Source organism: Nematolebias whitei, chromosome 16 (genome assembly GCF_014905685.2).
Source record: "Nematolebias whitei isolate Nwh7 chromosome 16, NemWhi1, whole genome shotgun sequence".
NCBI lineage: Eukaryota > Metazoa > Chordata > Actinopteri > Cyprinodontiformes > Rivulidae > Nematolebias > Nematolebias whitei.
The window spans coordinates 29,792,394-29,806,806 of record NC_056513.1 but is presented as its reverse complement, the minus strand read 5'-3'; the positions used below and the strand labels follow the sequence as shown (position 1 = coordinate 29,806,806).

The following is a 14,413-nucleotide window of genomic DNA, read 5'->3' as shown; positions in this document are numbered from 1 at the left end:
CACATCATTGCATTCAGTTTTTATTCACAATTTGTTTAGTGTCCCAACTTTTTTGGAATCCGGTTTGTAAACAAAACATGAAACTTACCATGATGGATCAGCTTAAAGCTCGAGAATTGTTAATCAAGAAAGCCTGGTTCCTTAGACGGAAAAGACATGATAGTTGTAACTCAAACACAGTAGATAGGGACAGGCAGGCTTTCATTGTTTTTACAACAATTGAGCCAACCAAGAATTTAACCTCAGCTCCATCTTTTCTTCATTCAACCTTTATTTATACAGGTCAGCGTCAATGAGTTCATGCGACTTAGTTCACTGTGGCGACCCCTGATGAAGGGAGCAGCCGAAAGAAGGAAAAAAAAGTTTCATTGAGTCACGAGGTTCCATTTATCGTATTTTTCGGACTATAATGTGCACTTAAAATACTTAAATTTTTATCAAAAATTGACAGTGAGCCTAGACGGTGCACCTTGTGTATTAATTCTGGTTGTACTTAATGACCTTGAACCGATTTTATGTGGTACAACTGAACAATGTTGAGAGTTATTGTGAATGAGTTGAATAAATTTTGACTTATGTTTTGTTTCACTTAATACACTTTATAATCTGGTGCGCCTTATAGTCCGAAAAATACAGTGAGATACACACAGCGAGACCTGTTTTAGACAGACAACATATAAAGTAAAGACAATAGTTCAATAAAAAGCTATTAAAATAAAATAAAAGAAGTTATAATCACAGTCACATCAAGATGCCTTATAAATCAAGGTAAAATATTAAAAACAAGAACATATTTGCTTTGATATTTCTATTAAATTTTGTAGAAATGAGACCAGATATCTCCGGGTACTCCAGTTTCCTCCCACAGACCAAAAAGATATGTGCTCTGTGTTGTCATCTTTGTATGTTTCTGTACAATGATGATATAAGTTATTTGCATTTAACCTATCACACCTGAGAGACACCCAGGTGGAGCAGTGGGCAGCTATGTGGGCGCACAGGGAGCAATTAGGGATTGCTCAAGGACACCATGACGTGTGCATGGCAGGGAGTCGAACTGCGACTTTCTGGTCCCAAGTGGGTCCTACCTCTACACCATCTCGGACCCCCAAATCTTGATATTTTGATATTTCCATTCTATCTTAAATACTCCATCAGTTCTTAGTTGAGTGGGAGCTGTCAAAAGAAACAGACCACCTCACATAAAGAAACAGCTCTCAGCTCAGCTACTGAAGGAAAATGGGTTAAAGCAAAGCAATCCTTACAGTCTGAACTATAAGCATTTCTCTGTAAAACTATGAGTAAGAAAAAGATGAACAATTCGTTTTTGTTTCAACAATGAATATTAAGACTTAGAAAAATGCAAAAACTAACACTGTAACGTAGCATGATTACAGGTTGTGTGTTTCCCTGCAGGGCTGGGGAGCAGAGTACCACCGTCAGGATGTGACCAGCACCCCCTGCTGGATTGAGATCCATCTGCACGGTCCACTCCAGTGGTTGGATAAAGTACTAACCCAGATGGGCTCCCCCCACAATCCTATATCATCCGTCTCCTAGGCGTCACTGTCCCCAGGCCTCTCAGCCCTGCGGCTGTTCACACCCCCAGCATTTTGGTCCAAGTAGCAAGAACAGCAGCTAACTGGTGTCAGACTGGTTTGTGTTTTAGTCACTGGTCTGTGGTTTTGACTGAAACACAAACTTAACCTGGAACTTGTAGGATGGGGCAGGTTGTTACGTGCGTATTTCTACTTGAAGGACATCTGAATTGGGCACATTAACAGACTGAGAAAGGAACAGGTAAAGTGATGCAACTGGAAGATACTTGATTTTTGTGACCAACTGTAATAATTAGAGCATCACACTCAAAAGACTAGTATCCTCTCATAACGTTCTCCAAGTTCTTGTTTATTTTTTACATTGTTCCAATATTCTGACTCATAACTAGTTTGCATCTAATATTCCCTCAGAAATCCCATTGTACTTGTGTGGTAACAATAGCGAAGGGACATTCCAAGTCATAAAAATTGCAGTTGTATTTTTTGTCTGAATAGAGTAAATTGACAGAAAATGTACATATTAAATAGGTTGCTCAGATTTTTTCAAGTGGGATCCTGTGGTAAAGTTATAAATGGATAATACCTATTTTTTGAACATGTGTACATTCAGTTCAGTTGGGATGAATTGAATTTAAATCTGACTGCTTTGACAAAATAACAACTTGTCTGAGCGGGGCCAAAACCAAAACAACTTTAAAATAACTCACTTTTCAAAAATGTCATTGTAATTCATGTGAATGCTGTTTTATAAATATTTACACCACTGTGAGTTTTACGTTACATGGCTAATCTTACGGTGGCACAGTTGGTAGAGCTGCTGCCTCTCAGCGAGAAGGTCACCGGTTCAAATCCTGGCCCGGGACCTTTCTGGGTGGAGTTTGCATGTTCTCTCCGTGCATGCGTGGGTCTTCTCCAGGTACTCCAGTGTCTTCCCACAGACCAAAAACATGCATGTTAGACTGATTGGTGACTCTAAATTGTCTCTAGGTGTGAGTGAGAGAGTGAATGTTTGATTGTCTCGTTTGTCTCTGTGTGTCCATGTGATGGATCTACCTGTCCAAGGTGTCCCCCCTCTCACACAGTGATGGCTGGACATGGGCATCAGTGACCCCCGTGACCCTAAAAGGAAGAAGTGGAAAAGATCATGGATGGTTGGTCGATCCGTCTGTCTTGTTGAAATATTGTGATATTCTTGGTAGAAGTGCTATAGCCAGTTGCTGCCGCCTCAGTTGTCCCTGCAGTTAACCATAGATCTCTGTAAACAGCCATGTAATGAAAATGGCTGCAGTGTAGAGGTTTTTAAAAAGGGATTCTCATGAATTATTATGACCTGTTTGACCCTGCAGTTGTGTGGTGGCAGCTATCCTATAAGGATGGGCATTTAAACAAAAACACTTTAACAATAATTTGTAGTTTTTTGGGAGGGCTGACTGTGTTGTGCTGAAAAAAGCAAACAGATTACTTGCCTTGGCAGGGTGCTCATCTCATCATTTTTTGTTGGGGGGGGGGGGGTGAACATATCATCTTGAGGGAACCTGAGCGCTCCCTCTGTAATTTCTTTTAGCTTGTGCAACTGTCTTGCGCGCCGCTAGCTTAGCGCTACGTCAGTGCCGGCAGTTGTCGACTTTTCGGTTCAGTAGGCGGGGCGGGGCGCCCTGCTTGTATCATGTTAGGGAAACCCTGCAGACTGGATTTACACCGTAAGAAAACAACTTCAAATATTAAGAAAAAAAACCTGCTCCTCTCCACAGAATATCCACCTTATTCTTGGCCTTGCTCAGACTAGCCATTAGCTCATCACTCCAGTCAGAATAACTAGAACCTCTCAACTGAGAATGTTCACAGAGCTATCTACAACAGGTGAGATAATAACTGTTCCATGGAGCGCTACTTCAGACTGTCTGAGCTGTCATTTTGAATTAAACTTGTTTAATTTGATGTGCATCAATAAAACCCGGCACTGGAAGCTCTGACTCAAGAATAAAAACTGCTTATCAAAGCGTAACGTGTTGGGTTTAGCATGGGGTAGTGACTCAAGACGTTTCGGACATAAAAACAATAGTTTCAGTGTTGCTCATCTTATGTTACACTTGTTTCTAAATCATTTAAAAAAGGAGAGAATAGTGTCTATTTAGAAGATGTGCCGTGCTGTCCGGTTTCGCGAAGCAAAGATTAGTTATTGTGGTATTGCACATAAAGACTGGTAGCTGAATTAAGCCGAGGCAACAAGTAAAGTCAAGTTGATCTTTAGCTCCGTGCTCCTCCACAAAATCATGTCAAATGTCTAAATACACCGTCTTTCAAAAGCTTTAAAGTGACATCATGATTTCAGTTTGTAGTGAGGTTTACATGATGGTACATTTTATTAACCGATATTAAATTGGACTTTTGTCACACGATCAGAAACTTCTCTTGGACGATTCCGGGGTGTATTTGCTACTTGCTCTGCCCTTTTTCTGATTTCTCATCTATGTGTTCTTCTAATCCGTGATGCCGTGATAGGTTTCCTCTTTAGTTCAAACAATTCATTGTTAAAGGTTTGCCAGCAGAGAATTTAGGGCTGCATCATATGAAACAACAAATCAGTTGAAGTTGCCCCTAATTCTCCTATAATCACAACAATGTGGACTTTAGTGACAAATAAACTTTCAGTTTTTGACCCACAAAATAAAAGTTGCAGAGACTTACAACCACAACTTCTGCTGGTAAAGAATGCTACAAAGCTAACAACCTTATCTATGTTTATTCATTCATGGTGACTGTTTTTATCTTGTGATAGTTAAAACTTTTAAAAAAAAAGGTTTTTAAAGTTTATTTTTATTTTTGTAGATCTTTTCTTGCTCCCGTCCCCGAAATGGATTTTTTTACAACCCAGTTAGGTCCCAGCTCCAACTTTGGGAACCACTGGGATGCATGTTTGGCTCATTAAGTATAACACATTCTTTTTTAAAAAAAAATTTTCTAGTCCGAACAGTTCTTTGAATTTAAAGTAACAAAAAATGTGTGCACATTTAAAAAAAAATCTCAATCCATTTAAATTGTAGTCATTTGACAGCCTGAAACATACCAGGTTCTTTTGTTTTTTGTTTTTAATGAAGGAAAACAATTTGGGGTGGCGCAGTTGGTAGAAATGCCACCTCTCAGCAAAAAGGTTGCTGGATAGAATCCTGGCCGGGGGGCCTTTTTTACAAGAAGTCCATTCCATTCCATTTAAAGTTTAAAATTTACTTTTATTGCTGCAGGAAAAGTGCGTATATAGCTTTTATACTAATACTTTCATTGCTATTTTATTTGTGTGTGTGAATAAACTGAATAAACTAAAAAGAATAAACTAAAACACAGTTATATACAGTATATATATATATATATACTGTATATAGCAACAAAAAAAAAATATATATATATAAAATAATAAAAGTATTAGTATAAAAGCTTTTTTTTTTACCATCCATGCATCATCTTTTCCTGCTTCTGTCTTTTTGGATGGTGGGGGTCACTGGTGCTCATATCCAGCAGTCCCTGTGCGAGAGGCGGGGGACATCCCTAAACTCCAGTCCATCACAAAACTTTTTATTTGAAATTTTTTACCAATTTCTTTTTCACATGTTGTTTTTAAAAACTAGATTAAGCTAAAATTAAAATTTTTGTACCTTTAATTTGTTTTCAGTTCAAACACTTTGTTCTTTACCACTAATTAATGTTAGACTAGTAACAGATCTTTACTAAATTTCAATAAAAAATGGCTTTTCTAAAGCTTTTGAAAGGTAGTGTAAATATTTCAGTTACCCTTTCATTAGACTCAGACTAAACAAGACTTGTTAAAATATCTAAGGAAAATGTTGAGCATGAGGATTGTAACTGTTGACTGAATAAAAGGTGTTGATTACAGATGTCCTAATATTTTTTATTAATGCAGATTTTGTCATTTGATTCTCTCTTTGCTTTTTGTTGTTAAACTGCTACACTCAAGTTTTTTGTTTTTCTTTTCATTTTCTGATTGTGTATTTTGGTTTGTCTGTGCGTTCACATTCTTTCTGTTTTGCTCCTTTAAACTCACAGAAAAGCTGTTTTATTCCATTAATATCAAGTCTCACCTGGAGGATTGAATAAAATTGTTTCAACAATTGCTAAATATGTTTATTTTGTGCTTACTGTCTCAATGTGTGTTACACTTGTTACACAGGGGCAGCTTGTGTTAGAGCAGTCGTCCTCCAATGTGAGAGTTGGGGGTTCGAATCCACCAGCAGTCACATGCCGAAGTGTCCCTGGGCAAGACACTGAACCCCTCATAGCCTCTGATGTGTGTCCCATTGGTGTTTGAATGTGATAAGTCACTGATTAGTCTCTTTAGAATGATTTGTTCAATTAGCTTTGTAGAGATCTAGTAGAGTGCTGTGTGAATGGGTAAATGAGGACACAGATTGTAGTGTAAAGCGCTTTGAGTATCTTGAAATAAGATAGAAAGGTGCTGTATAAGTACAGTCCATTTACCATTTACTTACTAACATGATCAGCTAATGCATTAAGCATTTCAAAGTGACTTGGTCTATTAAATACGACAAAGAACTGGTTTAATTCTTGAGTGAGAGTCGAACAAGTACTGTTACAAGGTTAGATATGGAAATTCATTTGGAATGACCTAAACCAGACCTGGGCTTTGTACGGCCCGTGGGCCACATACGGCCCTTTGGTTGACTCTTGACTGGCCGTGTAAAGGGAATTACAAATTAAACATATTTTCTAATTTTACCTCGTGTGGACTAAAACTGTATTGCTTTTATTTATTTTTTTAATTCACATTTATGTATTTATTAACCAGGCAAATCCCATTGAGATCACAGGCATCTGAAGCGTTGCTAGCTAAGCTACAAATGCAGCAAGGCTTTTTTTTTTTTAACCAAGCTTCACACATCCAGGAATACAGCAACCAAGAGTAGCTTTGTGAAATCTCACAAAATGGCTAAAAACAGTAAGCCATTCTTGGAGGGGGGGTTTGTCAAAGAGTGATTGGTGGACTGTGAAGCACTATAATATGCCCTGAACCAAAAAAAAACAAATGAGCAAGTCCAGAAGAACAGTGACGAGAAGGATCGATGACATTGCTGAGAGTCTGGAGCTTCAGCTGCAACGTAAAATGGCAGCTTTTTACTTTTTCTCATTCTCAGTGATGAAGCTGACCAAATCCAGTTAAACAGTAGATCCTCTTTCAGTAATGATCATCTGTCAGCTTTGCTTTGCATCAACCTGACTTTAATCCTCTTGATAAAGTCCAACAGAGACTAGATTTATCTCACTAAACAAGAACAAAGAACTGAAAACATCAAACGAGGTGGTTAGATTACAAATGTAGACATGTTTAAGACAGTTAAGTCATTAAGACTAGCATGAATAACCACTGTGGTATGGACCTTTACAAGAGATCCTTCCTGCCTACAGCCATCAGTATCTACAACATCTCTTAATGAAATGAGGATAACGAGTTACAACAACAAATAATTTCCCTTTGGGATTAATAAAGTATTTTTGAATTGAATTGAATGTAAAGGAGTGAACTGGGACTCAAAATCACAGTTTAGTGACAATCACTATTATATGATGTATCATATTATTTGGAGTACAAAGACTATTGTGATGTCTTTAGAAAGCTAAGAACCTTCTTCCAACAGTATATGAAACTCAAAATGTGTTTTGGGGTGAATGTGACTGAAAATGATCTCCATATAATGTCAAAAATGGTAAAAAAAAAAAAAAAAAAGTTCACAGTTTACCATTGTACTGGGAAATTTGATTGAATAATAACATTTTTTGTAAAACAACCTCACTTTTTGTTGCTTAATCATAACAAATACTCTTACCAGTCTTACCAGCTTGTCAAAACAATAAAGTTTACTGCTTTTAACAAAGAAATACTATTAATATTATGCAGTATTGAGTTAAGTCATTTGGCCCGACCTTCCACAATATTTTCTGTTTCTCATGTTGCCCCATGGAAAAGAATAGTTGCCCACTCCTGACCTAAACACTCCTTTGTGCATGTATAGAACTAGACCCTCATCTTGAGCAGCATCGCTAATTGAAAGTATCTGAAAAACAACTGCATATTTGCTAAGTAAAAATTAACAACAAATAATCGAATGGTTGGTGTGAGGTTATCTCACCTACATGTCAATGTGCAGATTTTTCTGTGGAATGTGTATGTTCGTCTATACAAGTAGATTCTCCAAGTTAGGTTCAGGCATGCCCAAAGTTGGGCCCAGGGGCCATTTGTGGCCCATGTTCAAATTTCCACTGGCCCACAGCCTCTGTCATAAAATCAATAATATGTGGCCTGCCAGCATCTAAAGGACCTGACTCAATCTTGTTAGATTTATCTACCGTATTTTCCGCCATACACGTCGCACCGCACTACAAGTCGCATCAGTCAAAATATGTCTAATAAAGTGGAAAAAGGCATAAATACGTTGCTTCGCTGTATATGTGGGGTGGCTGTGGCTGAGTGGTTAGAGCAGTCGTCCTACAATGCAAGAGTTGTGGGTTCGAATCCACCAGCAGTCACATGCCAAAGTGTCCCTGGGCAAGACACTGAACCCCTCGTTGCCTCCGATGTGTGTCCCATCGGTGAATGAATGTGATAAAGCTCTGATTAGTCTCTTTAGAGTGATTTGTTCAATTAGCTTTGTAGAGTGCTGTGTGGATGGGTAAATGAGGACACAGATTGTAGTGTAAAGCGCTTTGAGCATCTCGATAAGATAGAAAAGCGCTAAATAAGTACAGTCCATTTACCATTTATGTCACATTTATTACGTGTCACCACTGACAACCTGGAAATGTGGTCCTGCAGTGTGCCAAAAATCGATCGGCTGCCAAATGGCTACCGCGGGAGCGTGCACAGGAGGACTTTAACAAGAATTTAACAAGATTAACACTTAAAAACAAATATTTGTTTGCTTGTCTTTATAGTAAAGGTGTGTCTCAGTTGAACTTTTACTTAATAAATGCACTTCAACCGTCAAATCAGCTTCATTTCGCTGGGGCGGCGCAGCGAAATGAAGCTGATTTGACGGTTGCTCCATATAAGCTGGACAAAGGTGACAGTCTTTGGCAAGCCCATTGTGTCATTAATAGCCTTTGTTTATTTATTTTTTAATTAAACCTTTATTTAACCAGATAAAAAACCCATTGAGATCAAGACCTCTTTCACAAGGGTGACCTGGCCAAGAACAGGCAGCAGCACATGTCATAAAAAACAAAAACAAGTAACCAGATTAGAATAAGACTTCAGAAATATATTTAAAAAAAAACATACAGTATAACAGTAAATGGCAATAATTGTAATAAATAATAATTTAAAACAATAACAATTTAAGATCTAAAACACAGGCACTGTTGACAAGATATCCTTTATCGGTTTTTAAGTTTTCAAAATCACTCAATGAAACAAGTTCTGTCAGTTTTAATTCAGCTTGCAATGCATTCCAAGCTGAAGGGGCAGAAAAGCTAAAAGCTTTCTTGTCCTTTTCAGTTCGTACACGAGGAACATGAAGATACAAACAGTCCTTAGAGTGTAAGGCTTAACTACTGTCCATTCTTCGAATAAAAGTACACAAATAATTTGGAAGCATGCCAATAAAAGACTTATAAACCAAAGTCATTCAATGCACATGTCACCTGTTAAACAGGGAAGACATATTGGTTTTAAGATAGAGATCACAGTGATGAGTAAGGTAGCTACAACCAGTAATAAATCTTAATGCACAGTGGTACACTGGATTCAATGACTGTAGACAACTGTTTGAAGCACACATATAAACAGCATCAAGTACTGGTAAAAAAGTAGTTGTGATCAAACGCTTCCTTGCTCTAAGGGAGAAACATGATTTGTTTCTAAAGAAGAACCCGAGCTTCATCCTTAATTTGGAGATTAGGTGTTTCACATGAGATTTAAAAGAAAGCTCCTCATCGATAATTAAGACCAGGTATTTATAACAGGAGACCCTCTCGAGAACTTTACCTTGTGAAGTTTTTATTAGAGGGATATTCTCCAATGGGACAAACAAATTTGAAAAAAACATTATTTTAGATTTATCAGCATTTAAGACCAATTTTAGTTGCTCAAGACAAATCTGCACCTCATCAAAAGCAGCCTGTAATAATTTAATTTTTAAGTAGAATTTAATATAATTTTTACTTATTACATGATACACCAGCATGCCATAAACCTCGAGTGCCATCTAAAGGCTGAAAATGGTAGTGTTCAATATTTTCAGTCAGAATGAGAACGGTCATATCTCAGCCAAAAATTGGTTAATAGATATGGAAAAAAAAACATTAAATAAGTCACTTCGGTGTATAAGTTGCAGGGCATGCAAATTATAAAAAAAACCTACAACTTACTGGTCAAAAAATTCTGGACCTGGATTACTGAGCATCAGGATAGCACTGTGCAATGTTTCAAATGAACCTAGTTAAGTTCAGTCTTCCCAAAGCATCAGACTTTTTCTTCATTTGATGTGGTCTTCAAATATGAAAGTGTATGTGGTAAAAACTTAGATTTATGTGTTCTGTGTGAAGAACTGAAAAGTATTCTATTTGCAATAATTATAAAAAAAATAATAAGAGTTAATTTGCATTTAATGTTAATGGTTCAAAGAATGTCAGGCTGAATGATCAGCCCCCACACATACTTATGAAATCTGACCCTCTGCAAAAAGTTTGGACACCCCTACTGAATAAACTGACCTGTGTAAGAGTGTGAGAGCATGTTTGTTGGTCTTTTGAGTTTTCACGTTTTGGTCTTGTGATGGACTAATGACCTCTTTCTCTGTGATCCCTTCCTAACCCTAAACATAGAGGATAAGGAAATTTAATAATTTAACAAAACTGAATACAACTAAATCCTAAATATTCTTTCAAATCATACTTCTACAGCAGCACTGATGAGAAATAAATGGGAAAAAACTACGTGTTGTATCTTTTTTAAAAGCCCTGCATTTGTGCATGTTTTATGACATTTGTTAAGGGGTGCTACAGCACCCTCCACACCTCTACTTCCAAGGGTCCTGTCATCACCCCTTAATGATGACTTGAGTCTCTCATTGAGAAAGATTTTCCATCTACCGGTACTCAAATGTACTGATTGAAAAATATGGTGCAGCTTGAACGTGGGAAAGTAAAATAAAATAATAAAAATCACAGAATACCAACACACACACAACCAAAATATTTTATTTATTTTAATTTTATTTATTTATTTATTTTTGCTAAATCAAAGCAGTCAACAAGTGGTGATGCTAGAGAGGAAGGTATTCCCAGCTCCTAAATGTTCCCCGAAAGTAAGTCACAACATTTTAAAATGAAACCTTTACAGAACCTTCAGGTCACTTTGACCAAATAATCTTGTCTGAACACTGTGTAACCTTTAGGGAACTCATATCTAAAAAATATTCAAATCAACATAATAGCATAAAAGCAATAATATGAATTCTACGACTACAAATCTAGTTGAATCAGTTACATGTAAACTGCTCTGAAGAAAGTGGATTTACAGTCCAGTCCATGCAACGTGATTGTTGTCCTCTGCTGCCACCTGCTGGCCAAAACTGTTTTTACCACTTAATTTCATTTATTTATTTACTTACTTATTACATTTTTCGTTTTATTTAAAATTATATTACGGCTTATTTCGTCAAAAATGGCATATAAAATATTTACCTAGAACATTATTACTCTTGCTCGTTTTTTAAATTCGCCGAATTTAATCATGTCCTGATTTCTAAACGTCACCGGAAACAGGAAGTGAATGAATGAAACGGGGCGGACCTATTAATGAGTAACAACTTCGTGCTCGTAATACGAGGTCAGAGGAAGTGTACCCTTTGGACATTTAAGTATTTTTGTCGAGACATTTCTCATCGACAGTGTTATTTAAACTTTGAAGTCACGGCCTGGCATTAAACTGGAGCAGCTAGCTTAATGTTAGCTGAATCACGTCGATGGATAAAAGGGAAAATATACGGCTCTTTGCTTTAAAACTTTAAAGAAGACAGGCTGGTTTTCAACTTTCAACGAGCATAAACACGTTCTCTGTTCTTCTAGACCCCCAAAATGAGACGGTTTGGTCCTCTTCGCCTCTTCTACCGTCCTTTACCTGCTGTTACCAATTTCATCAGAACACCACGCTGCCTTCATCAGGGGGTCTTCACGGTTTCCTTTCCCTGCTGCCAGAGCGTCATTGTAGGCCACAGCTGTCACCCCTGGAGGGGTGTGAGCAGCTCTGTCGTCAGTCAGCACATCCAGGACCTGAGTGGACCTGAACAGAGACTGCTGAGGAGACTGTATGATGGACTGATCTCAGGCCAGCGGGCGTCTCTGGCCGAGTCCATCACTCTGGTGGAGACCCAGCACCCCAGGAGGAAAGAGCTGGCCCAGGTGCTGCTGCACAGGGTGCTGGCTCATAGGAGGCAGCAGGAGAGAAGCAACGAAGGAAAGCCAGTGGCCTTCAGAGTAGGTCTGTCTTTTGGAGTGAATTGTAAACTTTAAATGTTCATATTGACTGTTAATGGACTTGGAGAGGATCTGTTGGAGCAGAAATGTACTGTCCTAGCGGAGTGGCAAGATCAGCAGAGTTGAAGCTTTCTGGGAAAGTTGTCCTGGTCAGTACTTCAGACTTTCTGAAGGTCTTTAAAAGTTTTTTCTTTACACTTTGGCTGCTTTTGCACTTTTATTTGTCCAGTTTTTTGTATCTATGACATCATAGAAAGAAAAAGGTTTTCATCAAAGACCCAGCACCGGGGCTGTCAGCAAGAAGGTCACCGGATCAAAGGTCCAGGTCCGGGGGCCCTTTCTGGGTGGAGTTTGCATGTTCTCTCCGTGCATGCGTGGGTTCTCTCCGGGTACTCCAGTTTCCTCCCACAGACCACAAACATGCATGTTAGGATGATTGGTAACTCTAAATTGTCTCTAGGTGTGAGAGAGTGAGTGGTTGTTTCTGTGTGTCCCTGTGATGGACTGGAGACCTGTCCAGGGTGTCCCCCACCTCTCACACAGTGACTGCTGGACATGAGCACCAGCGACCCAAAAAGGAAGAAGTGAATAAAGCTGATGGATGGATTAATAAAAACTTTATGTTTATAGATTTAAAGAAATGTGAACAAATTGTGTCTGAAGCAGGCTGCTGGTAACAAATTGACCAAAGATTTCTTTTGTTGTTGTTTTTTGCAAACATTTACGATGTCTTGATACTCTCTAATACTTGATATTGCTTTATTTTTTTATTCAGTCTTTATTTCTACAGATTAGTCTCACTGAGTCACGAGGACTCCTTTTCAAGAGAGATGCACGTCACACCTTTAGCTTGAGTTTGTATATTCGAATGCTTCATAGTTCTGTGTTTAGTGTCTTGATGAAAAATTGGTCATATAAGAATTAAAAGAAGTCGTACATCAAGAAGAAAATAGAAAATAATTCCGTTTATTTATACAAGTCACAACAGAAGTCATGTCAGGGCATAAGCAGCCAAAGTGCAGCAATACTGTTCATGTTTTAAAGATCTTTAGAAAGAAAGACCTTATGGGAAGAATAATTGATCAAGGCCAGTTTTAAAGATTTACAATACAATTTTGATCGTTAAAAGTCAAAAATAAAAAAAATAGTATTAGTTATTCTTTAAGGAGTTCATATTACTCAACTTTGCAAGCCAAACGTTTAAACATATCTTGCACTGTCTGCTCAGAGAATTTGTTGGGATTAACTTTGAGCTGCTGTCACGCTAATGCTCAATTTCTCTAAAACTGATGTGTGTAGCAGGTAATTAGATGCGACGGTCATCTTTAATCGGGTTGACACAATTAGCTATTGAGCTGTGGATGCACGTCTACTGATTACTTTCTGAGAGTTTCATTAAAAATCCACCCATTGGTTCATGAGATATTTTGCTAACAGACAGAACAGGCTCAATAACTTTACAGTTTTCTTTCTGTTATTTTCAGGTCTGTCTGGTCCTCCTGGAGCTGGGAAGTCCTCCTTTATTGAAGTGGTGGGAAAGATGCTAACAGGACGTGGACATAAAGTAGCAGTGCTGGCTGTCGACCCGTCGTCCTGCACCACAGGAGGTAACAACCACAGACTCAGCTGAGGTAGTGAAAATACAAACAGGCTAAACATGTGCAGGATGCATGCACGTCCTGGCTATTCATAATAAAAGAACCTAAAACAGAAACTGTCCAGATGACCTCACTGAACATTGTTGGAAAAAAGAACCTTATCTTTTATTTGAGGTTTTGTTCCACTTCTATTGAGCACAGTTCAATTCAGTTTATTTATATAACACCAAGTCACAACAGAAGTCGTCTCAGGGAAACTTTCACATACACAGAAAAACCAGTTAGTAAAAGTTCTCTATCTAAGGAAGCCAGCAGATGCATTGAATGTTCACTTCGTCACAGTCTCCCATCCTGAGCAAGCACAATGGAGACGGTAGAAAGAAAAAACTCCCTTTAACAGGAAGAAACCTTCAGCAGAACCAGGCTCAGGACGAGCGGCCATCTTCTTTGACTGGCTGGAGTTTGAGAGGAACAGGAAGGAGAAACAAACACAGAATGGCAGGTCCAGATGTATTTTCTATAGGAGGAGAAACAATAAATACATATTAAGATAAAAAAATAAATAAAAACAGGTAAATAAAGACGGTAGCAGTGACAGAAAATATGGTCACTTTTTAACTTTTACTTTCATCTGTTGCTTTGAATTGTTAACATGAAAAAAACAATCAGGGATTGTCAGGATGTGCAGCAAAACTGCTGGCATAGCCCTACAGAACCTCAGTGACCTACAGAACCTCAGTGACCTACAGAACC

The 14,413-nt window shown here is 38.2% G+C and overlaps 2 protein-coding genes across 2 annotated transcripts in view; both read left to right on the top strand.

The window, feature by feature from the left end:
* The window catches only part of smad1 (SMAD family member 1), a 40,543-nt gene extending 38,726 nt beyond the window's left edge, over positions 1 to 1,817 (top strand). The window contains exon 6 of the mRNA XM_037689849.1: positions 1,417 to 1,817. Coding sequence (XP_037545777.1) covers positions 1,417 to 1,560 — 144 coding nt within the window. The 3' untranslated portion in view covers positions 1,561 to 1,817. The remainder of the gene's footprint in view (positions 1 to 1,416) is intronic.
* Positions 1,818 to 11,626: 9,809 nt separating this feature from the next.
* mmaa (metabolism of cobalamin associated A) overlaps positions 11,627 to 14,413 on the top strand; it is a 10,083-nt gene continuing 7,296 nt past the window's right edge. The window contains exons 1-2 of the mRNA XM_037690557.1: positions 11,627 to 12,066; positions 13,547 to 13,669. Of these exons, the coding sequence (XP_037546485.1) occupies positions 11,664 to 12,066; positions 13,547 to 13,669 (526 nt within the window). The 5' untranslated portion in view covers positions 11,627 to 11,663. The remainder of the gene's footprint in view (positions 12,067 to 13,546; positions 13,670 to 14,413) is intronic.